The sequence below is a fragment of the Euwallacea fornicatus genome, chromosome 34, assembly GCF_040115645.1.
Source record: "Euwallacea fornicatus isolate EFF26 chromosome 34, ASM4011564v1, whole genome shotgun sequence".
Classification (NCBI taxonomy): Eukaryota; Metazoa; Arthropoda; class Insecta; order Coleoptera; family Curculionidae; genus Euwallacea; species Euwallacea fornicatus.
Genome location: NC_089574.1, coordinates 1,170,675 through 1,196,372, shown reverse-complemented (window position 1 = coordinate 1,196,372; position 25,698 = coordinate 1,170,675). Strand labels below are relative to the sequence as shown.

The window sequence follows — 25,698 nt, the reverse complement described above, 5'->3', positions numbered from 1 at the left end:
TTGTCCATGTGGTTCCGAGATAGTGCGTCTTAATTTCGTGGTCTGTGTAATATTGGTTTGAGAGCTAATGAACGGCTTGGTATTATTAGCGTCTTGATAAAGGTGTAACATATATCATAGAGATATTTCAGGGAGTGATAGTACGCTGCAAAATAATAAGAAATGCTAATAAACCTATGGGCAAAAACGCACTATTTTCGATATACAGGGTGGCACACTTAACAGTTTTTATCATTTTATTAGATTTTTTTGTTAGTTTGTTAGGTTTAGATTTATTTTGATTTTAAGTAATTCGATTAAATGTGACCAATTGCTTCAGATAGTTGATAAGTGAGCCAGATGGTTGTTTTTGTCATGACTTCCTTCACATTCTTAATTTGCATCGATAAATATTTTTGCAAATTTTACGAGAACATTGAAAAACGCGTGATTACTGCTAGACACTAAAAAACTAAAGAATTGAAAAAGGAGTTAAAATTTGGTATAAGAATTTCATATAGGGTATTCTAAAAAAAGTGAAAAGCATAAAACGCTACATGAACCAAAGGAACATAAAACCCTGTGTATGACTTCCGACTATTTTGATATCTTGTTGCAGAGGGTTTTAAAGAAAATAGATATAAGAAATTTTCAAAATTTAACTCGAGGCATACGTAAGGAAAATACAAAATATGAAAAAAAAGTAAAACTTTGCTGCCCTCTAGTAGTAGGTTTTTGGCCGTGGCTTTATTAGTATTTTTGTATTATTTTGGAGAGAATTATCGTTCTCTGAAATATCTCCGGGAAGATATTTTACACCCTATGGTACCTATATGGTGATGGCATGCGTTATCTTGCATTACAAGAAATTGTTTATGTTTCTTAATGTTTTTTTAAGACTATTTTACAAAAGCACATTTAAATTTAGCAACTCGAGAATTGAACGGAGATATGTGAAGGCACGGCAAAAGGATGTGTATGACAAGCGGGCGCCGGGGATAATAAGACACATTACTAAAGAACGTGGACGATGTACACGTAACGCATGACAAATCACAAGCATAGCATTATATGGATGTCTTTGTGTTTATTATAATAATAAATGATAAGTTAATTGAATAATATGACTCTTTTTCTAGCCGACTAACCCTCTATATTAATAAAACGATTTCCTAAATAAAGAGTTTAAGGGACTAATCCTAAATATCCCCTAATCCCATCGTCGTACAAGTTTTTGTGTATTTAAATTCCAGAGTCGTTTTTTGGTACATCTAAATCTTCTTTAATCTTTGTCGTGTGGCTTTATGAGATAAGATTGACGTTATAATAAGTTGCTCATCTGGAGGGTCTCGGGAAGGTGACAAGCAGAGTGGAAAAACCACGAAGTATTTGAATTAGGGGTGTGACAAAACTCCACCACGATGCTCATGCGAATGTTCCACACACCCTTGAATTTTCAAAAAAAAAAAAAATTATTTGGGAACACTTATTTTCCGATAAATAATAATTGATGTGGGTAAATAACCGATTGGTGAATATTCTATTCATCATAATATCCTCGGTATATAGTATAATGGTTGTAACTGATGGCATAATTTCATTATGGACTAGTATGTTGTATCGACCTGCTGAAGCATTGAGATAAATCCCACGCATGCAGATAAAAGGTTATCAATAAACGTAGTTTTATCTGCAACTAGTAAAGCAATTAAAATACAATTAAGACTGACATGATTTCTACCGAGTGATTTAATACTTTCAAATTCAGTATATTGATTAAATTTGTTACGATTAAAAAATCGAATTTTTAGCTATATTTGTGCCAAGATCATATGGATCTTGCAACTCCCAAGTGTGTTAATTTATCACTATAGACAAGTACAAAGGAATGTAAGTTGTACCGCAACTTTCAGTTGTGCTTCAGAACGAAGAACCTTATTGAAATGTCTTACAAGACAAAAAAAGGGAAAACAGCATTAACGAACGTTTTAGGTACTTAACTACAGGATGTATCAAAGATTTTTGGTCAATTTTCGATATGTTGAAGCAAAATTTGTTTCTACGCACCATTGATCACGCATTTTTCGATACAGCCATTTACGAATCTAAGGTGGCGTGACCCAATTTTTTGAAACACCCTGTATTATTAGTAGTGTAACATTGGGTTAAAAAACCGCAATCATTGCAACAATAGTTCGGTTATTTTTTCAGTCGCACGTTGGTAGCTACTGAACCAAAATCACATTCGCTTTAATCGCCCTAATGACATCAAAACGGGGAGACAATTTGATGAAATTAATTGCTTAATTGTGACCGAAGCTAAGGAAACTCCATCCCCATTGAGCGGGGATTATTTTTTAGTTCTTGATGTAAATCAAACACACCTCGACCCCCGCAACACGGTCCGGCGACGATGTGAATCGATCGTCGCGCCCACGCGGACGCCCGCACACCGACGCCGGCGCCCTCGACGCCACCCAAAATTCTCACAACAGCCAGACAGGCTGGTCGTCGTTGAATCGAGACCACCCTTTAAAGGGAACCTGCGATAGTTTGTGAATAGAATGTTCTGAGTTCCATTGTGGACTCATTTGGTGAGTACGTTTCACTTACTTGAGTTAGATGTAGGAGCGGCAGGGAAGCAGGGACGGTATGGGGCTGGCGCTAAGACACCCACCTGTTTGAGAGGTTGTCCATTCATAAAGTTAACGTGTGTTTGCAATATGGCCTCGAAGAGTGCGATAATTTGTTGCAAAAACAGTTGTAGGAAATGGCCCTACTGCGGATTTTAATCAAGCAGATGGGTGTATGTCCAATAAATGTAGTTCTCCTTTGATTGTTGCTAGTGAAGTTGACTTAATTTAGCCCGTATCTCGTATGCTTTTATCGACCATGAGGTATATAAGGTGTCCTGAATTGCGGTTGCGGCAATTTAATCGCGTATTCTACAGTAAAAATAATGCTACTTTGCCAGATAAATTATACTCGAGAATTGTTTTGTTGAAGTTATTTTAATGCATATAAGTTATAAAGGAGCATTAATAGCCCGTTATAAAGCTAGCTCATGAGGTGCATCATTATGACCCGAACGTCAAACTTGAATACCGGCGCGCGCAGCGCTAATAAGTCCAAGATCTGGAACATAAGCACTTAACAATCGCGATTTTTTCCTGTACTAGATTTGACTAGAATTTATTAAAAAAATAATAATTAATTTAACTAAATTAAGCGTAAAATAAATGCGAAACCCAAAAAGACAGCGTGTCTCGGATCATAACATCAACGGCTAATTCATTTCAACAAACTCAATGGGGATGATGCCGAAATTTTGTAAGTGATGAGCGATTTGCGTGCTATTATCGCCGTGTTACTCAACTGCATTAGAAAAAGTCGAGAGGTCGCAATCAAAAACTACGTCGTTTTTGACCGATAATCCATTTAAATCCGTTTAATTAAATATTTAATAAATAAATTAAAAAAATAAATAAAAATTTCATCAAGAATAACAAGGTTCCGACAAGCTTTGAAGAGGGATAAAAGTTTTGGAATTAAATTTGTTATTAAGTGGTATTTTTGGTTTTTAAGTTACTTTACATATAAAAAGAATCTCAATTGTTTTAGTCTTACTTTACTCCCAATCGAACTCTTATTGAGCAACTATCCGCTTGAAATTTCTACCAATTAAAGACGTTGATAAGAATGAAACATGTTTCAGACTTGATCGCGTCGCGACGACGCGTCTCTGAAATATGCCGTTTTTAGAAATTTAGGAGCCAACTTCAGAAGTCGAGATCTCCTCTTTAACCGTAGAAAGAAATTTTACAAATCGTCACATCTTAAGGTCCCCTACATACACCTGCTCCTTGTCGGTTAAATTACGACTCACTCTGCATGTCTGGAACACCGTGTATTTCGGCTACCAAGTGCTTTTCGACTATAGTTTAAACTAATTTTTCTTACCGCTGCAATTCGGAGCATACAGTATTAGTATCAGGCGCCAATACGATAGCATAGAACGGCGAAATTATACTTAAGCCGAGCTTAAGCAGTTCTGTCCTTAAGCACTAAATGTCGCTTATTTATCCTTAAGTGTGTACCAAAAAACTTCGAGATTCAGCTTCCTTTACACACGAACGTAAGTGTGTAAAACGCACCTTCACTTGCTCATCATAGATATCCAACTTCATGTTATCTGCAATTTTGAAATCTACGAGAAGCAAGTGAGGGAATCACGTGAAACACTGATCACGATCGTAAACATCTCTACTCCTCTTTACTCCGATTAAGGCGCATGATGGCAACTTCATTGTTTGACAGGGATTTAAATCCATCAAATTTCGTCAATTCGTTCATTTCTGGCAGTATAAAAAATGTAAATTACTGTCATCAAAGGTGAGTTTCCTTTATCAACTTTCCTTCAGTTCTTAATGCCGCAGACACTCCACAACGCGAAATTTGAAATGGAGATGACACTCGAAGTCACTTTATTCCGAATCGCAAGCCACGTCAAATCTAAAGCAAAATATAGATCGAGACAAACTAATAATGTCGAATGCATTAAAGATAAGTGTCCCACTTTTTTCATGCGGGACATTAACATTGACTCGTGAAAAGAATTGTAGGACAGAGCTACTCTCGATAGCGGCTGCTTATGGCGGTTCAAATTGAGAGGATTCTTTGTCCAGTCACCCCAACGGACCAAAATTTTAGTTAATTCCTACCTACGTTATGTGTCCAAAGTTCTTCGAAAAGAAATGTGGATCTCAGTTCCTAATTAGGAAAATGCCACATTGAGTTGAAGATTTATAGGGACAATTGCTAAGTTAATGCGAGGTCCCATGGACGCGTCGAACCTCCATTCAGCTTTCAGTCTCATTATATTTTTTCATTCGACGCATGGAACCCTTCGTAAAATATGCAGTGTGCATATTTTAGATTCAAAGTGTTGCACATGGGGCTGTTAACGCCTTGTGAACTTTACATCAGTTCTCAGCCACATGGTTGTTCACACAGACCGACTCCATTGCCAGCTTGCACCGCATCGAGATCTATGGCCTGCACTACAGCCCTCCGAGATCTCACCTCCATATCTCCCTTACCGTTCATAAGTCTCAAATTGCCCGCAGCCGGACAACTTTGTCACGCCACCGAAAGGTGTCGTTAGGTAGCTCGGATGATGGGAATTACACGGTGATGAAATTCAGTTTAGCCGAGTAAAGAATGGATCCTGATAAGAAAATTTAATTTTCTCTTTTCTAAAATGCAGACGCCTCCAAAACAAAAAAGAAAGTCTGTAGATATTTTTATTCAGTCGGACAACTTAGTATGGCCACTAGAATGTGATGGACAGACCCTTATAGTGGTCTGGACAAGTTAGTTCAGGTTAGTTCAAGTGCAATGATTGAGTGACAATTGTTTGGTGACTCGGCTAAATCGCGCGTTTATTCAGGTTAGCTAACACTAGTTCAAGTGCCGCACGCGAGTGGCGTCGTTTGGTGGCGCGGCTGAGTGGTGCGTTTGCACCCGGTTAGTTCAGGTCACGGTCTCGCAGCTTCAGTTGTCTCGTAACGTGTCTAATTTAAGTTTAGGATGTTTTGATAGAATACGAGTTAAGCTCTCAATATCGGTAACACTTACCGATATTTTTGCGAAAACTGATTGTGTACGCCTCCCCTTTGGAAATTTCGGAGAAAATTTCCAGTTGTTGTTCTATTGAAGTAGTAAAATCTCAAAGATCTAGTTCAAAAACCCAACCATCCCGAATCTCGATGCCACCATAGATGCTTTGGTAGTCGAAAAATGTCAAATCGATTCCACATCTTGGAAACTATAACTATTTGCTCTACGAAATATCGACTTTTCAGCATTCCTAGTGGTTGAGTCCTCTCCCCCGACCTCACGTTTTCTGAGTTTTGGAAATATTCAAAAACATGTCTCCTCAAAACTCTGACCCATACCTAGGCTCTATTTAAACGTCTTTCTGTGGATACGAGCGTGAAGATTAACTTGCCAGGACATTGATCATTTGGCCCTTAAACTCGACTGGGTAGATTAATGCCTGTTTAAAACCACCGCCTTGGACTATACTGCGAATCCCAGTTTGACAACCAATCAAGAGCTACTTATCCTGTTCCCATCACTACTTTTTGCTTGGTCTTTGGTACCAATAAGATTTTTTCAGTGACGAGTGAAGATTCATCCAAGACTAATATCTAATCATATAATCTTTTGAAGATACTATACTATACTTCTTCAATTTTTTCGCCAGTGATAGCGAATCCGCTGCGGCCCTCGTCATCTCTTGTCGCATAAGACTAATAGTAACACATCCACACACAGAGAGGGGTTATCACTATTTTATTTCGATAGGTGCACGATTTCTTGCACGAATTAAGCTCATTTGATTTAACCCATAAGCAGTCCAACTCGCGAGGGAAACGGCTCCAGTCCTTCTCTACTTCCCCTCTCGCACTCCTTGTCCAGCCTCTCCTGCTTCATCTGTCTTTTACCGACTGCAGTTCCTAAAGGTGTCCCCTTCCTCTCAACAGCTACCCGTCTCATATGATGTGCCTTGCTCAGATTCATCCTGGACCTTTTCTTGCTTAGCTTCTTTAATTTTGTTGGTAGCTATGGTCGTGAGAGGTGGACGAGATGGAGTGCCTCATTCAGGGCTCATCTCAGTCCCTCGGGGAACGAATGTCGTCGATCGTAATTAAATAGGTAAACATCGTTTGGATTTCGGGAACACGAGCTTCTGTCCTAAAACCACTTGTTAGGCGTCCTTTTAATCCAGATCGTCATCTTAGCCGGGAAAATCGATAACCAGGGAGTCGCGAAAATAACGTGTGGGCTGGCAAATTTCATAAAGGGATTTTTTTTCTGTACAAGATCGGGATTTGCAATGCAAAATGAGCTCGGCATTATTCTTGGGTGAAATAAAAAGAGCCAATTTAGAGTTTTGTGAGCCGTTCCGGTGCAGATAATGGAGTTTTCATGTTGTGACACATGTGGCTTGCGTTGAGCTTTCTAATTAAACGAGGGAATATTGATTTGGTTTGAGATGTAAATGTTTTTCCTGTAATTCCATTGTAAGCAGTTTATGGAAATGTGGGCCATGAAAAGGGCAACTTTGAGGGGTTTTAAAAGCGTTTAAAAAAATTGTGTGTAAAAACAGCCAAATCTGGCTTTAGAGCTGAAACTTCGGAGGAACATCTGTAAAATGTATAATAATGTGAGTTGCAAAACGTTATCTCAACAGTATTAGGTAAATGTGAAATGTCCAATTTACTTAACACGACGACTTTAGTGCGAGACGAGATGAGTTGAGCCGAGATGACTTTACACGATGACGTATAAACTTGATGTTGTAGTCAAACTAGATATTTTAACATGAAATGTCGGTATTTATAGACTTGAGCTCTTTGGCCCCCATAGTCCTTGCAAAGAATTGCGTTCTGTAATGCTATTTGCAGTAACAGTTTCCTTCAATGAGTTCGGTAATAACTTAGAAAAGCCAAATTTCAACTGCACTTGTCTTAACAATGACCTCTATGTTCTTACTGTTGCGTAAAGGAAATTTATAAATCGTTTTTCATTTTGTAATTGTTTCGCAGTTGAAATGAGATAGTAACACTATTTTAGGCCATGCCGTGGCCAGGGCCACAACTGCGAATTATATTGCTGCTGCTCATTCTAGCTGTGGTGGGCCCCCCCGGACTGCGGGCCGAAGCCAATGTTGGTCAGTATTTTTCTCAAATGCTTAATCACGTTGGTTAATCAAAATTTGACTTAAAACGAAGTAAAATAATTTTGCAACAATCCATTTCTTGATAACTGAGGTTTATATTGTTTCTGCATAGGATGTCTGTTTAGCGAGCGAATTTGCCAAGAAGACGAATGGTGCCATAATGGTAAGTTTTTAGATAAATCGTGACTTGTTTCCATTTATGTTAGAATTTTTTCAGTCTCATTTGTACTTACAACATTACAAGTAATTTAGAGATATGGCGTTATGAGCAAATAATCATTTTTTTATGATAGTTTTTTTTCAAATGTCGTAGGTGTATTGCTAATTAAATATATTATACATAGGACGTGTAAGTCCACGCCGTGGTGATGAAATAATCGTAATTAACAACACGAGGGTTGCTTTAGTGGAGACATTTAAGGCAATTTGCATTTTAACGCCTCTAGGGCCCCAGTTGCGTGTCGATTGGACTGCAGCCCGAAATTACTTAATCACGATTAAATTAGCGATTACTTGAATGAATGATCATTTTACGATTTCCAAAATAATGCACCAACGATGTGTTATTAGGGATAAATCTGTGTCACTTGATGGAAAAAATGGAAAATGAGTGGAAAACTGCCAGACTACATGGTCATAGCCTAACGGCTAAGCGTATTCCGGTGTGTTGGAGCGAATAACAAGTTGTTAATGCTTGTAGCATGCGTCCAGGTTGCATTTTTCCGAAAGTGGCACATTCGCGAAAAGATTTTCTTAGTTCGTTGAGCGACCTTATGAGGTTCTTATGGAACCCGTCCGACACCTTTCTTCAACAGTTTTCGAGATAATGATGCTTTCTCCTCACATTGTTTCACCTTTTGAGTTTTATTCAATAGAATAACGTCTTTTCATCCTTCGATCACCGGGTAGGGGGCCGACGCTCCAAGCTCTCGTTTCTCTCATGCAAAATTGTTAAAACAAATGATTTCCTCATGAAACTGCAGGAATGTTTTCCTCTGGCGGTCTGCACTGTTTGGAGCAGAATATCTTTTTTTACAACATAACAATGAATTTATTACGAATTTTTATTCTTTCAAAAGCGAGGTTGCCAAACCCCACTCGGCACCTCTAGTATTCCTAACTTAAAGCGTCACATCTCTCGGACACAACTGTGCAAACATGACCTGAAAGTATTTAATTATTTTGATTGTTATATTCACTGTTTCCATTTTTCTCCCCGCCTTTTCCCTTTCATGGAATATCCCCATTTTACCACCATTGAATGTTGAGGATCTAGTTTCGGCTTCATCCGAACGGAAGGGCCAAATGAGGTTTGAGGCTAGAGGACCCAGATGTGTAGGGAGGTTCGACAACCAGAACTATACGATTCGGCTCGGGTGCCGAAATGTATGATTTTTCTCGACGATCGAAGTGTGATGCTTCCACGAGGTGGAAGCTGAGACAATTATAGAGTCTACATCTGCCTCTACCTGTCATTCACAGGCTTTAAACATTTTTTTTTTTTTAATTAAAATTATAGTTCATCAACTACTTGGGTTATTGGCACTCAACATACATTTGACAGTATACAGAACGTTCTGAGTACAGGTACACATCAAGCAGACGTGAAGATTACGTTTAGACGGAGTTAAAAAGATCGACTGACTTCAGGAATTCTATGGTGGTCCTCTGATCTACTGCGGAGTGCAAGTTCTTGTGCAGTTCATCTTTAATTTGAAAGGAGATCCTACTGGCACTATGCATTGGACACTTCGTGATGATATGGTCGACTGCCAGCAAGACATTGCATCTGTCACATTTTGGGGGAGATGTCCTTTCCCTTAGATGACCATGAGTTAGTCTTGTACGTCCTATTCTTAGTCTTCCTATGGCCACGGTGTACTTTCTGTTTGGTTGAAGTTGTTTAAAAGGGAGCAGAGATGGTTCAATTGGTGACAGTTTCATGTTGGATGGATTCCAGAGGTTTTGCCACTTGCTTTCAATAGCTACTTTAAAATATTCGTTTACATCCTTCGGTAGGTAAAAATGTTGCTCTATGACCTGTGAACGGGCCGCATTTCCCGCACTCCAGCCCGCAAATTCGTTACCTGCTATTCCGATGTGTGACGGGATCCATACCAAATGGATCTTGCAGTAGTTGGTAGATAAGGCGTGGACGTCATCTCGAATGTTTTGAATTAGAGGTTTAGAGGTGTAAGGGTCCTTGATTGCTTGTATTGCACCTAGTGAGTCCGAACAGATAGCAAATGATTTGTTGTCTCCATTCAACACTTTCACTGCTCTATGGATTGCGAACGTTTCACCAGTATAAACGCTGCTCATTTCTGGAAGACTAGACTTGGATTTTGAAGCATCCGTGTATAGTATACTATCCGGTGCAAATGAATCAATGATTTGTTGAAAGAACGAGTAAGAAGGACAGCTGACGAGTCTCGTTTGCTGTATTGACGAAGGGATAAGTGGAGGTCCGGCGGTATCCTATTCCATGGAGGTGTGGATGTCATATGGCGATTGAAGTTTGGATGGAAGTTGATAGCCTTTAGCAATCTTGCTGGACGTGAGATATGGGAGAAGGAGTAGCCCTGCAGACCGTTGAACAATTGAGCAACAGGACTTCTTTGATCCGCAGGCTTTTAAATGACGTTCAAAATAGACTTTCGACGGCAGTCTGTTAGTCAGTGGAGCGTTCTTCATGACCAGCGCAAACGGAAGAACAAGTGGAAGAAGAAGCTAGGGAAGGTATCTCAGAGTAGGGACCGGAACACCCTTCTTCAGTCGGTTAGCAAAAGAAAAGATGAAGATGTTGCTTCTGCCCAAGAAGCGTTGCCGCCAAGGTCAACACTCAGTGAAGAAATTTGTCTGCAAAGGACCTCAAACGACCTCTATTGTATTCAAACAGTGTAGTTAAAATGTTTAAGCTTTTTGTATTATAAATAATATTTCGAAATATCTTTTAATTTATTGAACCTGATTTGTAGCAGTCATTTATTACAGTCATTAACAAAAATCGGAAAATGAAGCAGTGAAAAATTTTACTCCCGGGAGGTTGGATGAAATTTTTCACTCGTCATTCGAGGAGTTAGTTAAATGTACATTTTATATTTCCTTTGCCTTTTTTATAGATTTCGCATTTGGGCAATGCTTATCTGTGGAGGGATTTTACGACGAGGAAAGCATTTACAGGTAGGTGAAGCAATCATTGCTTCGAGCCGTTTTTGACCCGAGTTTCATCGTTTTAAACATAAATTGAGGGTGCAATGCACATATTGCAATAATTATTCCGCTAAGTACTTTGACCAGAACTTATTCCATGGTTTATGGCCTTATAAAAGTGTCGCCGACTTATCCCGACAAATCCGCTATTCCTTACATTTGCGAGAAGGGTGTTTTAGTTCCATTTGGGTCTGAAAAATGCCTTTTTCCGTTAAGTGAGAGAAACTGAGGCCGCTGAGGCGGAAATGTAATTCCGAAGTCATGCCGGCCCACACTATTAATCTAGCAGAAAAGAAAACGGGGCAAAGTTCGAATTTCCAATTGTATTCCTTTCGATATACATCATTTAAGGCTTAAAACTGTCTTCTGCAAGGCAAATATTTCAACCACTCTTTCTTAATTAAAACGAGAATTATTATAATGAGAAACCCTTACGTTGCCACATTTTGCTGTTTGTCTCATAACTTAGGACGTTCACGCTCCCTCAGGTTCTGTTTAGCACCTCTGACAAACCGAATACGAAGCAGACCGTAAAAAGTGTCTTTCTATTAGATACAGCCTCTCGGAACAAGAATTGCACGACTTGAGCAAAGAACTACGAAGACTCTTCGCCCTCGGGTACCGCTGGGGCCATTCCTACACTCAATGCAGACTTCAGGGGATGCTATACGCGCTTAGAGAGGAGTGAGTATATTAATTTTTTTATTCAATTTTCAACCATTTAACATCGTTAACAGATTGAGTCATTAGACTGGTCGAATATAATTGGCCGAAGCGTCACCTCTATCAAGTCGGTAATTGCAGTGCCTCGATATTGTTTGCGCAATCTATAGGGTGTATAAGAAAATTCCGATCAAGAGTTGCGATGCACCAGTTTTGCTATTGATCCGCACTCCTGGAGTTTGTTACAGGGAGCTAAAACCAAACAGAAATCGACGGTATACAGAGTTAAAATTTGAATACAGGGTGTCTCTACGTCGCCTGTATAAGACTCCATCACAGCGAGTGCGTTTTAACGTAGGGAGGGGTCTCAGTATTAACAACCGAACTCGCCTACACGGCATTTGTCTGGTTTCGAAATCGGTTTTCCGCTTATTGTTATGCATTTTCCCGGCCCAACAGAAAGATCTAGAGAAAAATTGTCTCTATTAACGGCATTATAGAGGGCGGTCCAAAAAATGCTTTTATATTCGATTTTCGGTTTAGTAGATCTGGTTTCGGCAGGACGATGTCGCCACTTTTAATCTGGCTTTCCTCGTTATTCCAGCTCTTTCTTCAGGGAAATTGATTTCCCGAAAAGGAGACATTCGGTGGCCTCCTCGAAGCTCGGATCAGATTCCTGGTTTTATTCGTGTGGGAATATGCCTTAAAAGTAAAGTCTCCGCATCCGCCTCGGCACTCTCAAAGTTCTAAAAATCGAGACCATAACTGAAGATATTTGTCGTTGAATGGTCAGAAATTTTAGAAATCGACTTGAGGAGTGCCCGAACGGAAACCGGGCACATTTAAATAAGATAAATTTCAAGACGGATGTTTTTGAGTTTTTTCTACAATTTAAGAATAAATTTATTCCAATCGACCCGCTAAATACTTCTTCATTTTCCTTTAAGAAATTTTGGGACCGGCCTGTATTAAAATATGTTTTAGATGATCCTTCAAACGCTGAAACATCCCCAGACTGATTCCCATTTCGATATTCAAAAATCATTTCTGAATGGACAGCGCCTATCCTTATCTGTGTTAGTTTTTCATCAGAGACATAACGTTTTGCTCTGAAGCTCGGTGAGGTCATTAATTTTCCAGGTTAAAATGAGAACGAATCGATTTTTGTTGAACTTTGACGATATCTATCTGTCTAATCGGTAAGAAGAGACGTAATTTCGGAGCGGTTAGTTGCACGCTAATTGGGTCAAACAATACTGATATCGGATGAAAACTTTGAACGGGACAGGTGTCCTCACTACCAGGTGCAGAACTACACGTGTTAATAATCAGTCGCTCAACTTGGTCATTCGCGTGAACTTTAATAACCAAAACAACAATGTGATTCATACAATTCCTCATCGCACATCACGAAGATCCCCTTTATTCGGTTCCTTAGGATGGATTTCGATTTGGACTCCTGTATCGAATTCTCCGATAACGATCTCGAAGGAGCCCTGCGGGCCATGGAGGGTCAGGAAGAGCTAGACCCCCAGGAAGTGGCGATAATCAAGTACACTCCAAGCGTGGACAATCCCCATGCGAACTTCGCTGACGAGGTGTACTACCCTCCAATGGAGCAATCCAGACAACAAGAGAAGTTAAGAAGGAAAATTTTGGGACCTGGGAAGGGGATTGACTGTAAGTGAGATTTCAGTTATGATTTCTGTTAAATGCCAGTTTACTTAGCAGAACTGGGAATATAATGAGATTGACTACTTTGTTATTCTATTGTGAGTTCCCTCGTTGTTCATTCAAGGGCCAAACAGCCTGCGTTTTATAAATTCAATTTAATTTGCCACGAAGTGGGACGCGAGAACTCCCACGAATCCTTTAAAGGTTTAAGTGAATCAAAAGAGGGCCTTCAATGCCAGGACAAAAAGAAAACATTAGATAACAATATTAAATATAATTTGCGTAGGAAGTCTGGATGAGGCGAGTCCCCTGGTCCAGACCAAAGTTATGGTTAATTATCAAAAAGGGTTGCGATGTTATCGTAGAGTCTGGTATCCAGATCCATCCTTAATTGGTATTCCTACAGTTACGGACCCAAACTTTAAGCTTAATTATTTTAATGGATATGGATTCGTCTCACGCAGCGTTAAAAATGCTTAAAATTTCTATTCATAGGTTTTGTTGCCGCTTATCCCAGTCACACCTGCGGGATGTCGTCCTCATTCATCTGCAAATTAAAGAAACCTGTAATTATTTATAAATAGTATTTTTGGGTCGTTCTTAGAGCGGTTTTTATAACATCAATGTGATCAGAAATGTTAGATTTCCAATTCTTCTCTATCGTGACCGCATTCTGCAGAAAATTCGGTCCAACTTCGCAAGCCTAGAGCAGAGGGTGTCCCAAGCACTCTGCTGATGTCTGACGGTTTTGATGGAATCCTCTAGCTACAGCTGTTTTTTTTTGAAAATTTTTTTGCGAGAAAACCGTTTTGCTCGCCCGAATTATTCAGACATTCTGTTGGCTAGTTCGGGCCGCTACTGGCTTCACCTGTGCTATATTTTTCCAGTGGACATACCGGACCCGCTACTAGAGTACACCGTGTCCAAAAGAACGTGGCTGCCGCAAATGCGCCGCAGGGCCGTAACGCCCTTTTTCGACGGACGGTAACTCGCTCTATTCGTGACCTTCCAGACAACTCGAAAACATTTTACTCTCAGATATGGAATCCCAAAATATCGCCGGTCCGATACCGATGAAGAGCTTCCAGACTCCATGGAATTTCTTCACGAACACGAGGGCGAAATCGCGGGGCCCAGAGAAAGATTTCTGGAAAGTAACGCGGGCGTGGAAGATGTCACCGAGGAAGAGATGTACCCGCTAATTAAGCTGCTCACTCAGCTCCAGGTAGAAACCGCAACTTGAACAATATTACGTTGTTCAGCACCGTTTTATAGATAATCCCATGAGAAGCAGACAAAGTCTTTATGTGCCGTAATTGTCGGCTCAGAAAAACTTTTTCTGCCGTTGACAGTGGTCAGTAAAAGTGTTAAATTGAATGGCATGACAATGTCTCCATCTTGCCGCCGCTGTGCCGTCTCACAATAGTCCGGCGGCGGGAAAAGACTAATGTCTGAGGACAAACGTATTGGGGTTAAATGAAGTGGCAGTTTATTGATGTTTGGGAATCTAACAATGCAAGAAAATTTCACAATTTTTTTACAGATGTCTCCCAGAGAAGTAAAACAATACCTCAGCCCAGCTAATTATAAAAAGTTATCCAAGATGATCGCACTGGCGGGATCAGAGAACGAACCTCCCAACGAGGTTTTGTTGAGAGAGTTGATCGCCATGAAATCCACTAACGACCTACCACAACAACTGGGGCCTGATGAAAGATTCACTATCACTTACAACACTCCGGATGGATTTAGGAATGGTTGGGAGTCTCGGGATTCGTTGCTCTTGGACGAAGATTTGCCGGAACCCAGGATTTACTTCGACGAGGACGATGAAGCCATACCTGCGGAGCACGGGAGCGGTGTTCCAGAGGAGATTTTCACTGAGAGGAAGTTCGAGTTTTTAGGACCTAGGAACGAAGTATTCAGGGAACTGAAGCAGAAGCAGCAAGAGGAGGACGAGAGCTTCAACCGCAAATGGAAGGGGAAGCCGATGCTGTATTCGGAGGGTGGGTCGGAACCAGAGGGATATGAGGATTTTGGTAAGGCTTATACGATTATCATTTTTTTCGAATTACATGACACTGCAATACTACTTTCGTAAAAATATGAATTCGAATAATAGTTTGACTCGTGCAAAAACTCACAAATCGGGCATCAATAAAGGGACATTTTAGTAATTATTGCTATCTCTTTCTACTTGACCACTCCTGATTTATTGACCCTTTGGAATTGAATGCGTTTCGAAGTTGGCTAATCTGCCGAAAATTTCGCTGACCAGCACGTACGGTGATAACTAGAATTAGATTCTACTTTGTACGAAAATTTCGTGAAAGTGGATCAGCCTGAAACTGACCTAATTACGGCCCTGAAAATTTTAATATTTTTTGCGGATTTTCTGAAATGTTTCGCTGGCCCGTAAGTAAGATGGTAGTTGCGAGGTATTTATGTAAAATGTGTAGTACAGTCCTGCATTCTACATAGCTGTCAGCAAGAATTCTCTAATGGAGGGCAAAAATTTCAGGTCTTTAAGGGTCAGCAAATTAGGGGCGGCTACGTCTACGTATATGTACGTCTCTCTTGGTGCATCTTTCAAATTTTGCCTCTTGAAATCGACTTCATTCCGTTTAATTAACAGGACATTAGGGTAGTCCCCTTCATTAAGTAAAATTTTTACCAGAGCCGTCTCGTTATGTTTTGGAGGGAATAAATTTTTCGTTATTAACATACGAATGTTGCGTGTCGCAGGAAGCCAGCAGGACCGAGAAATTGCACTGAGGGACGATTTGAGTGTCTGGGACCGATACAATATGGGATTTAAACGGCCTGAAAGACTGGATGTGAAGAAACCCGGACCGCCCTTCGATCCGGCTATAACGGAACCAGCTTCAAAAGGTAAAAAATTCTGAATTTGTGATGACCGAGCAACAAACAAATTTTAGAATGAAAAAACTGTAGTAGTTAACGATAAATTCCACATTGGTGTCTGGTAAGGTTGTTCAGCTATAGCATTATAAAACCAGGTATTGTAATGTTCGATTTATCGACTAAAAATCAACATAGGTTAAACAGGTGTGTTCGGACAGTATGAAATGAATAATTTTCCTTGCAAAAATCCCCTATTTCACGCTCTCTTTTAGAAGCACTGAAGAGTGCTTACACCTGATTGTAAAAAAAAAACAAACAATTTTTGATTATGCTTCATTATGATTCAGGTGCTAACGAAATATCGAAAAAGGATATTATTCCGTCGATGATGAAGAAAGAGCCTCGTGGTGTAAACCCGAATCCAGGATTCTCAGAAGGGGTGCGCCTGAGTGCTAAAGAAGGGGATTGTCAGTATGTTCACGTCGAGTTTAAGGACTCTGTGAAGGATTGGAAACAGGGCATGGAAATCATTTGGAACATCTTTAATCTGTTACATTTGGAGAAGAAAGACTTCACCGATTCTCAGTAAGTATATGATTTTTTTTTTCTGTGTCGTTGGAATTCTGCTTAAGCTACACACGGTATTTACGATAAGTAGGGCTGGAGTCAGAGAAAAAAAACGAAATTGAGCTTTTTCAAAAATATCTCAAAACCTCCAATGTGGAAGATATACCATGTTTTTGTGAGACAGTCTTTTGCCATCTTTCACTCTCGATTCAATTAAACCTGCATCTCCTGCCAGTTTCGAGATCTTCATGGTCAACCCTTCTTATATTGGTCACAGATCGGGGGGGACTAGAACCCACACAGTAATTTTTTGGTTCACTTTTTTCCACACACTTTCATGAGATGGAGAGAGATAGAAACTCTCAATGAGTCAGAAAAAGAGATTTAGTCGATCATATTTTCCCTACTTGATCTTATTGGATATTTGCTGTTAAGATACATGGCCAAACTTAACGTTTATATATTTTTTTGTAATAATTTTTATTTCCTGTATTACATTATAAAAAATTCGCAGAGTTCACTCGGGAGCCAAATCGGTCTCGTTCAAGGTTCTACCAAACAACAATCGAGGGTTTGATGCTGGGGAGGTTGCCCGCCATATTGGTAAGCTACAGTAGCGACACAAATAAAATCTCTTCAGCGACAATATTCGCTTTTAACATATATTTTTCCACTTAAGTACACATTAAACCTTTATGTATCTCTCGTGATATGTAATATAACATTTCAGAGTTAGGAAAACGTAGAATTCAAGAATAGCTTTACTGATAAAATCAAATTTACACAATTGATAAGATTTTTAACTTAACGACAAAAATCACGTTTATTTTCTTTTCTCATTCAGGAGATATGAAGGATGAAATAAACAGATTATGGGGGCTAGAGATCACCTCGGTAGGCATTGGCAATAAGGTAAGGCATCAGGCAGTTACCCTTTGCTTTCCAGTAAGGTGCTGCTCAACCGAGGAAAATTTGACGATTAATTAGCCATTAATATTGATCAATTTCATGCAGTAATGTGACTGTCACCAATTTTGTCATTATTAATGATATATGTGATACACATATTTCAAAGATGTCCGGATAAGTGAAATAGGTTAATATAATGCCCAGAAATAACATTGAAATGTCTTGCGAAGTGATTCTAGAGAGTAAAATAATAAAAAAGTTGTTAAAAATATACCCCAAAAATAGTTTCTTAAAGTAGCTACAACCCCTTAAAGGGGTAAATCTGAGGATAATTTTTTCGCCATATTTTCGAAACGTTTTGCGCTAATGTTATGAAACTCCTGAAGTCCTGAAATACGCTGGAATCACAAAGCTGTTCTTATGTTAATAATCGTAGATTTTGGTCAAGGGCGTCACATACAGAGGGTCTTCTACGTAAATGTTGCTTCAACTTGTTTGCATGCGGCATTTCTTAACTTCCGAAACAAAATTACTGACTCGAAATTATTAGTTATCAGCAATCGTGCATCGGTTCATAAAAACCCATTTTTCCGGAAAACGGTCCATCTTAACATGAAATAAAACGACCTTTCTCAGTAAAAAAACTCTACGATTGAGTAATTTGGTGTCGAAAATTTAATGTAATAAATTAATAAGAAAAAAAACCCTGTATGTGGCACAATAAAAGTTTTCCCATTTTAACTTGTTATAGTATACCGAATTTCCACCACTAGTGGAAATCGTTGCGAAAATATTGCTGAAAAAACTATCTTTAGAGTTTCCCCTTTAAGGATTCTAGCTCCTCTAAGAGGTGATTTTTAGGGTACGTTTGTAAGAATTTACTTTATTATTTTAATCATTAGAATTCCTCTCCAAAATATTTCAACGTCATTTTTGAACACCCTGTATAACTTTTTTGGTCGGCCGCGGCCAAAAATTTTCGCAGTCATTGCACCTAAGCAATTGCGCTTTAACGCTACTTCACCCCAAAACTATTCTGCATCAACACAATCCTCGATCTCTTAGGACAAGATGGAGGACGTCTTCTTTATGAAAATCAACCAGGAAAACCAGTTGATTGTGGTCTCGCTTGTTTGCGGTGTCCTCATCGCCCTCATTCTGGCCACCATCGTCCTGACTTTCATCAGGCGCCACGTCAAGTCCAAAGAGAAGATGCAGGGGCTGGCCAGGCCGGACACGGAGGCCAGCAAAGACTATCAAGATTTATGTAGGGCGAGAATGGCCACGAAGGGACAATCCGCTGAAGGATCCACGCATGACAAAGGTAAGTTTAGTTGAGTTAAACGAGAGAGAAAGCAACAAGGTGGCTTTTCTTTGCACCAACAGAGAGAGCATTTTGTTTATCTTACCAAACTTCAGTTTTTCGTGCAAATTTTCAATCAAAAAATATGAGTCGGACGAAAACTGCATTATCTACCTGATTCGTTGTTTACACGCGAATAGTTTACTAGGGGAAATACCGGACTACTTCACAACGGTCTAAAACTAACAAGTTTTCCGGCAGGTACATATTTTCAGTCATTAAACTGGGCATGTGTAAACAACACATAAAACTAGCGGAAAACGCCTTTCCCATTCTCCATTGTTTGATAACCCTGTTCCGCAAAAGAACTACTTTACGCCCTTATTGGGTAAATATCAATCTCAGTCGTTTTCCATAATCGATACACGTATTTTCAGTATCACGTTCCTTCTAAGTATTTTCGATTGCAGGTCGAATTACTTCATTGTCCCGTGAATCAGAGCAAAGCCCCTCCAGTCGATCCAGCACGTCTTCATGGAGTGAGGAGCCTGCGCTACACAACATGGATATTTCCACAGGTGTTTATTTGCAATAAAAATTTGTTTTGTCATTGTTAATGTGTGATTTGCTAGGGCACATGGTATTGAGTTATATGGAAGATCACCTAAAGAACAAAGATAGGTTGGATCAGGAATGGGTAGCTCTGTGCGCGTACGTGGCTGAGCCATGTGAGACTTCCGTGGCACTGAAGAAAGAGAATATAGGCAAGAACCGGTACCCGGAAGTTGTGCCCTATGACCACGCAAGGGTGGTACTCAATGAGCTCTCTAATGCTAGTGCATCGGACTATATCAACGCTTCAAGTATTACCGATCATGATCCTAGGTGAGGCAACGCCAAATGTGAAGTAAATATTCGTTTATCTCTAATGTTAATGGAAATTTTGGCACTGTAGTTGAAGTAGTTAATTCAACGCTGTCTTTCTCCTCGGGTTCGAACTGGTGGTATTTCCGGCATAAAGCAAGTTTAGAGAATCCTTCACCTTCCTATTGAATATTCTCAATTCACATCCTCTTTTAGCTACTTGTTGAGTGTGTTCCTATACGCTACGCAAAGTCATAGCTGGCAGCTAGTTTCCACCAGTGGTGTTGCCCATCTGTTGCTCTTCAAAAATTAGAATGTTATCCCTGATCATCTCAAGCATCTCTACCCCAACTTCTTCTGTTCCTTCGGCTCGACGAAGTATACGTTATTCAGCCTGCAAGCCTTAGCAAGAGACCCTTGCGAGGGCTTTCATGAATGTTTCACAGGATTTGATTTATCGTCCAGTATTTTCTCATGCCACACCGCGACTCTGACCAAATAGAATTCATCATGCTAGGGCATTTGACAGTTTCCCGCTTGACCACTATGCCCACATCAACTGCCTCCGCAATCAGGCCGATTATATTTTTTGGTTTTCTTTGTAGACCGCGATGGCTTCCACCCCGTTTTTACAGACGGATCCATTACAGTCCCTTGTTTGGTTTAAAGGCAAACATTCGTCCCTTAAGGTATCCGATAATCTGGTTCGGGGTTTATGGGAAGGGAACACGTCCGCGTAGAATAGATCAGAATATTTTCAATTTTTTTCCCACAACGTGGTGCTGACAAGTTGTCTACCAGATGTGGAGAAGAGTGTCTATGCAGTCAAGAATTAGAGTAGGATTAGTGCCTACGCCCCTATTGGTGACGGCATTGTGATGGCTGCTATGCAAAGCATGAGATTTTATAGAAAATGATCGATTTCTTTTACAGAAATCCAGCTTATATCGCCACCCAAGGACCACTTCCGCAAACAGCCCCCGACTTTTGGCAATTAATTTGGGAACAGGGCGCAGTTGTTATCGTCATGCTTTCGCGATTGACCGAAGGGGGAGCTGCGATGTGTCATCGTTATTGGCCAGAAGAAGGTAGATAGTCCAACCTCTCATATTCCCCTTATGCTGAGCTGATGTGCGCAATTCTCATTTTATCCCTTCTAGCTTTATCAAGCCACAACTGCGTGTCTACTTCTGCACACATGCTGCGTTTAGCTTTCACATGAATTTCTTTCTGTTAAAAGGTTCAGAAGTTTACCACATCTACGAAGTGCACTTGGTAAGCGAGCACATCTGGTGCGACGACTATCTGGTGAGGAGCTTCTACTTGAAAAATGTGAAAACCGGCGAGACCAGAACGGTGACTCAGTTCCATTTCCTCTCGTGGCCGGAAGCGGGTGTACCAGCATCGACCAAAGCTCTCTTGGAATTTAGGTAGACTCTGGATCTTAAACCAGACCCTTGTGGGCATCATTTTATTTCAGGCGAAAGGTGAATAAGTCGTACCGAGGCCGATCTTGTCCCATAGTGGTACACTGCAGTGATGGCGCCGGACGTACGGGCACGTATTGCCTCATCGATATGGTGCTAAGTCGAATGGCGAAGGGGGCTAAGGAGATCGATATTGCGGCCACATTGGAACATTTGCGGGATCAAAGGCCGAGAATGGTATGTTTCAACTTGTAGGTTTGTGCTGCCAACCAACACTTATTGTGACTTACTTGTAGGTCGCTACGAAACAGCAATTTGAATTCGTTCTCACCGCAGTTGCGGAGGAGGTCCACGCCATCTTGAAAGCTCTTCCTCCGCAGCCTTCGCCCCTGCCGCAACCCCCTCTGGACAAATAAACCCCCGTTGAAGCAGAATCGGAGTGACTGTCTTCAGTAGTGTCTCCAGGTTTTCTTCCAACACGACTCAGGCAACACTTAACGGCTTAAAGATTACTACTTACTTCGCTCCGACAATAAGCCACGCTCAATAGAATTTTTTTTCCATCTCCATCCCTATATATTGAGGGTAGCTTAATTCCGAGCCTAAATTACATAGTACGTATACGTGGCAGATTCGAGGCCGAGGCCTAAACGCCTTATCTCCCAGCCTCGGGCAGCGGCCTCGAACTCGGGCTTAGAAGAATGTAGACCATGATGTTTTTGAGTTCTTTGAGCGGTTTTTCACTTTAATCTACATATCTAGTAGAATTTATCAGGTTCCCCGTAAATCGAAGCAAAATATGCTTTTTATCCCAGAGATTATATATATTTACATTTTGAGAGTTTTATGGTGGTTTTCGTCGAAGAGTATTGGAAATTTTAAAGAGACATGACAGTCGTTAGTGAGTAGACATAATTGGAGTTATTTGCCTCTTCAATACCTTCAGAAGCTGAAGGCGCCATCGCGGAACATTAGACATCTACTACTAGCGAATTGTGCTTTTGTGAACGTTTTTAATATCGTTTCGTTAACATTGATCCAAATTATTCTACCAATTATTATGGGTGTTACTGTTATCCATGTTTTTATCAAACTAGAGCCTAATAGCATAAGCAGCTTTCAACAACAATCTGAAATCTCACTCGTTCCCTCTGATTAAAGTACCACTTTGCGATAACTGGAGGGAAATCTCTCTGTTCCTCTCTTCTTACGTTTGATCTTCAGTGACCGTGTGGCTTGTCTTTAATGTACCAGCCTCTTAAAAACAACTCACACCGAATCTTTAACCAATAAAAACGCTTGCTACAAAGTGTCCAGACTGATTTCGGTTATTATTCTCGAACATTCGAGAAAAAGAAAACGCGCGGTCGAAGGCCGGCGAGAGTCCCTGACAATCTGCACCGTCGCCGGCGTTCGTCGACCGTCCCTCGACGCATTGACTTTAGTACTTAAGACGTAATTATTATGGAATTTTAAAGAATATGGTATAATTGCAGATGTTCTAAGCTATATAATATATTATATGATATATATTTAACTATAATCAAGTATATTTTGTCAAATTACGGAGATTAAAAATTATGATGTCGTTGATGTTAACAATGAGGTCAGTGTACTGATTCTATCTGAAAATATTAGACTATTAGTGTAATGTATTTCTGTGTACGTATACAGCACATTAGTTGTTGTTATTTATGTCTTATTTCCCTCTCCTGTTTCCTCTCTGCCGGATGGCCCATTGAGAACGAAGGGCTGGGACACGCCAATTTTACCTTTAAGGGCGACAACATCATCGAGCTTAGACCTGTCTGATAAAGTTTGAATTTTTTTCTGACGTTCAGACTATCCCTTATTATTGTTGTTATTTTTATCGTTTCACAAACAGGTGAGAAATGAAACTGCTTCTTATCAGAATTGGTAAAATGGGTTTCTGCAAGTTTGAGTTTGCACAATTTTAAAAACTACATGACAAAATTTTAAAATAATACACCTTTCAAATGAGACACCCCTTGTTACTGAACTAACCTTTTTTTTTTCCGAGGAGGGGGAATCTTCTTAAGACACCCGGCTTGGTCCTCAGCCGGGTAGTGTAGGATTCGACCGACCATTACGTCGCCCGCCTACCCACTAAACCCACCTCCCCTCTTCTGCCCCGGGACTGTCTTTCAGCGTTTCATCAGGGCTTCCTCGCTTCCTCAGACTAGGTACGGACAAGGTTCCGCACCCCACTCTTCTTCCTCTCGTTCTCTTTTACAATCTTGGCCCTCAAGATCTTCTCTATCAGGCCCTCAAACGCTATCCACTCGCTCTTACTTTCAACCAGCTCGTTCCCTATCGTACTTCGGTTTAGATCGAGTCCCCCCACCTTTGCCTCAGCGCGATAGCTCTCCCACTCCGGACACATCCACAGCGTGTGCTCCGGTGTGTCCTCCCTTTCGCTACAAAACCAACATTCGGCACTTCTCTCCACTCGTATCCGCTTCAGGTGTTTCCCGAACACGCCGTGTCCGGTGAAAACCTGAGCCAACATGTATCCACTCTTCGTCCATTCGCACTCGTACCACGCACGGATCCGGGGTATGAAGGTCTTTGCCCAACCCTCATACTTCTCCCAGTCCCGCTCCCACTCGTTCATTACTCATTCCTTCACCTCACCTTTCCCTTCCCACATCATGCTTCTTTCCGTCACCCTTATTCTCACCAGAGGTATCTTGGCCAATGCCAACACCGCAGCGGTCGGTGCCGTCCTGTAGGCACTGACCATCCTGAGCGCGAGCAAGCGATTTGCCCTATCCAGGATGGTCTCGTACGTTCCGTACGTCAGCTCCGTCTGCCAGACTGGAGCCGCGTACAGCAGGACCGACGATGCCGCCATGACCATCATCCTCCTCCTTTCATACGCCAATCCACTCGCCCTGGGCAAGATGCCCTCAACCTGAACTAACCTGAATTAACTCAGACACTAACCTGAACTAACTCAGACACTAACTTGAACTAATTCCCCTGTTAACATTCTAGCACTTGCCATCACAGCACGAAAGGTCGAAACAATTCGAAAGCAAATTTTATCGTGAATTTTATTTTTATGTTTGCCATTTAACACATATTGATTTTAAAATAAAATCGACGTGTCTCAGCTTATATAAATAAAAAAAAATCCTTTACACAAACTCCCCCGTTTCGTCTTCGATGGGCCACCCCGTATATGACTTTGCATCTGAGAAGACCACGTTAAGTATAGACACCACTGAAAAACAACAGGTAGTTTTGATGGTGGTGGTGTGCAATTAGGTAAGGTACTAAATAGTTTAGGAAGTTTCATGGATAAGATTTTCAAGATTGGAGAAGGAGAGGGGGGCGCAGCGCAAATTTGAAGAATATTGAAAATTTTAGGTATAAACTTACGTCAGATAAAATCTACCTAGCAATCTCACTTAGTCAATATCTAGTAAATTTATAGGAACATGTCTGGCTAGGGCAACCTACAACTATGTGAGAATATAAATTTTTATAAATTAAATTTGTTCAAGTTAATTATCCAGAAGAAACTTAAGGAAAGGAGAAATTGGTAGATAAACGGTGCACTCTTAAATATCTTTTGGTACCGTTCCACGTCACTTTCTGAGACTTGCACAAGACTTTTGATGATGTTTCTCACTCTAATCTGGAGCCTAAACTTAGTTTTTGTAATTTTTCCAAAAATAGTCAAAGTCTTTGCTTTGGTATTTAAGTATGCCACAATTCATGGTGACTTTTCAGTGATCATGGATATTCGATAGGGAACACCGCAAGCTTTAAAGTTCAGTCTCCTCCTCTCTTTGAAATTGAGGGCTTCGGGTATCGAGACTACACATATTGATGATATGGACTTGAGGGCTTCTGAGGAAGAATAGAAGGATCTGCTCTTCACATGCAACATTGGACTCACAGTTCAGATACTGAAAAATTTCTGGACTATCGGAAGGGGCGTTAGGATTGAAATACTGGAATATTGATATAGACCGTTTCTTGTTACGAGATGTACCAGTCAAATCCAGATTTTCACCGTTATCTTACATGAGGAGTGGAGGACGTTAGGGATACATATCTACAACAAAGGTCACTTTTTATTGTGGGTCTCACTTGTATAAGAACTTACTACATTTGGTGAGAATACTGCACCACTCTAAAGAAAAATTTTATAAAGATTTTCGGTTTTTATTCTTGAGTCATTGCTTCGTATAGATTTATTCATATTGGTCGAGGTTAAAGGCTAAAAATTCAAGGTTTTTTCAGTTTGCTTTAGTTACCAAAACACGTCATTAGAGTCTTTTCAGTACTCAAAATATTGACTTTTCAAGCAAGAAACTAACATCTGATTAAAATTAGAGAATTATTTAATCCATGTTACTTAGTAATTTTACCGGACAGGCATCAAATCAAAGAACTTATTATAGCATTAATCTAAGTCATAGATACATAGGACTGGAAAGAAAATAGCATACAAA

General features: G+C 40.3%; 2 protein-coding genes across 2 annotated transcripts; one reads left to right on the top strand and one right to left on the bottom strand.

Moving 5' to 3' along the window:
* The first annotated feature begins 2,425 nt into the window (after positions 1–2,425).
* Positions 2,426–22,887, top strand: IA-2 (tyrosine phosphatase IA-2). The gene is made up of 20 exons (XM_066299539.1): positions 2,426–2,573; positions 7,621–7,717; positions 7,839–7,889; positions 10,849–10,909; positions 11,492–11,623; positions 13,041–13,282; positions 14,164–14,260; positions 14,315–14,501; positions 14,820–15,315; positions 16,022–16,168; positions 16,489–16,726; positions 17,223–17,311; positions 17,553–17,620; positions 18,683–18,941; positions 19,391–19,498; positions 19,553–19,805; positions 20,718–20,872; positions 21,025–21,214; positions 21,265–21,448; positions 21,508–22,887. The coding sequence occupies exons 2-20, from the start codon at positions 7,624–7,626 to the stop codon at positions 21,625–21,627; spliced, it is 3,171 nt and encodes a 1,056-aa protein (XP_066155636.1). The 5' UTR covers positions 2,426–2,573; positions 7,621–7,623; the 3' UTR covers positions 21,628–22,887.
* A 524-nt stretch (positions 22,888–23,411) lies between these two features.
* Positions 23,412–23,846, bottom strand: LOC136348604 (uncharacterized). Its single transcript, XM_066299545.1, has one exon. It carries the CDS (start codon positions 23,844–23,846, stop codon positions 23,412–23,414), a length of 435 nt encoding a protein of 144 aa, XP_066155642.1.
* Between the last annotated feature and the right edge of the window lie 1,852 nt (positions 23,847–25,698).

What these genes read in the sequence shown, in the direction of transcription:
- IA-2 (XM_066299539.1), top strand. Translation starts at nt 7,624, where the DNA reads ATGCCGTGGCCAGGGCCACAACTGCGAATTATATTGCTGCTGCTCATT. An exon ending in AAAGACTTCACCGATTCTCA is followed by an intron (nt 16,727 to 17,222) that starts GTAAGTATATGA and finishes AAAAATTCGCAG; the next exon opens with AGTTCACTCGGGAGCCAAAT. An exon ending in CAACATGGATATTTCCACAG is followed by an intron (nt 19,499 to 19,552) that starts GTGTTTATTTGC and finishes GTGATTTGCTAG; the next exon opens with GGCACATGGTATTGAGTTAT.
- LOC136348604 (XM_066299545.1), bottom strand. Translation starts at nt 23,846, where the DNA reads ATGAACGAGTGGGAGCGGGACTGGGAGAAGTATGAGGGTTGGGCAAAG.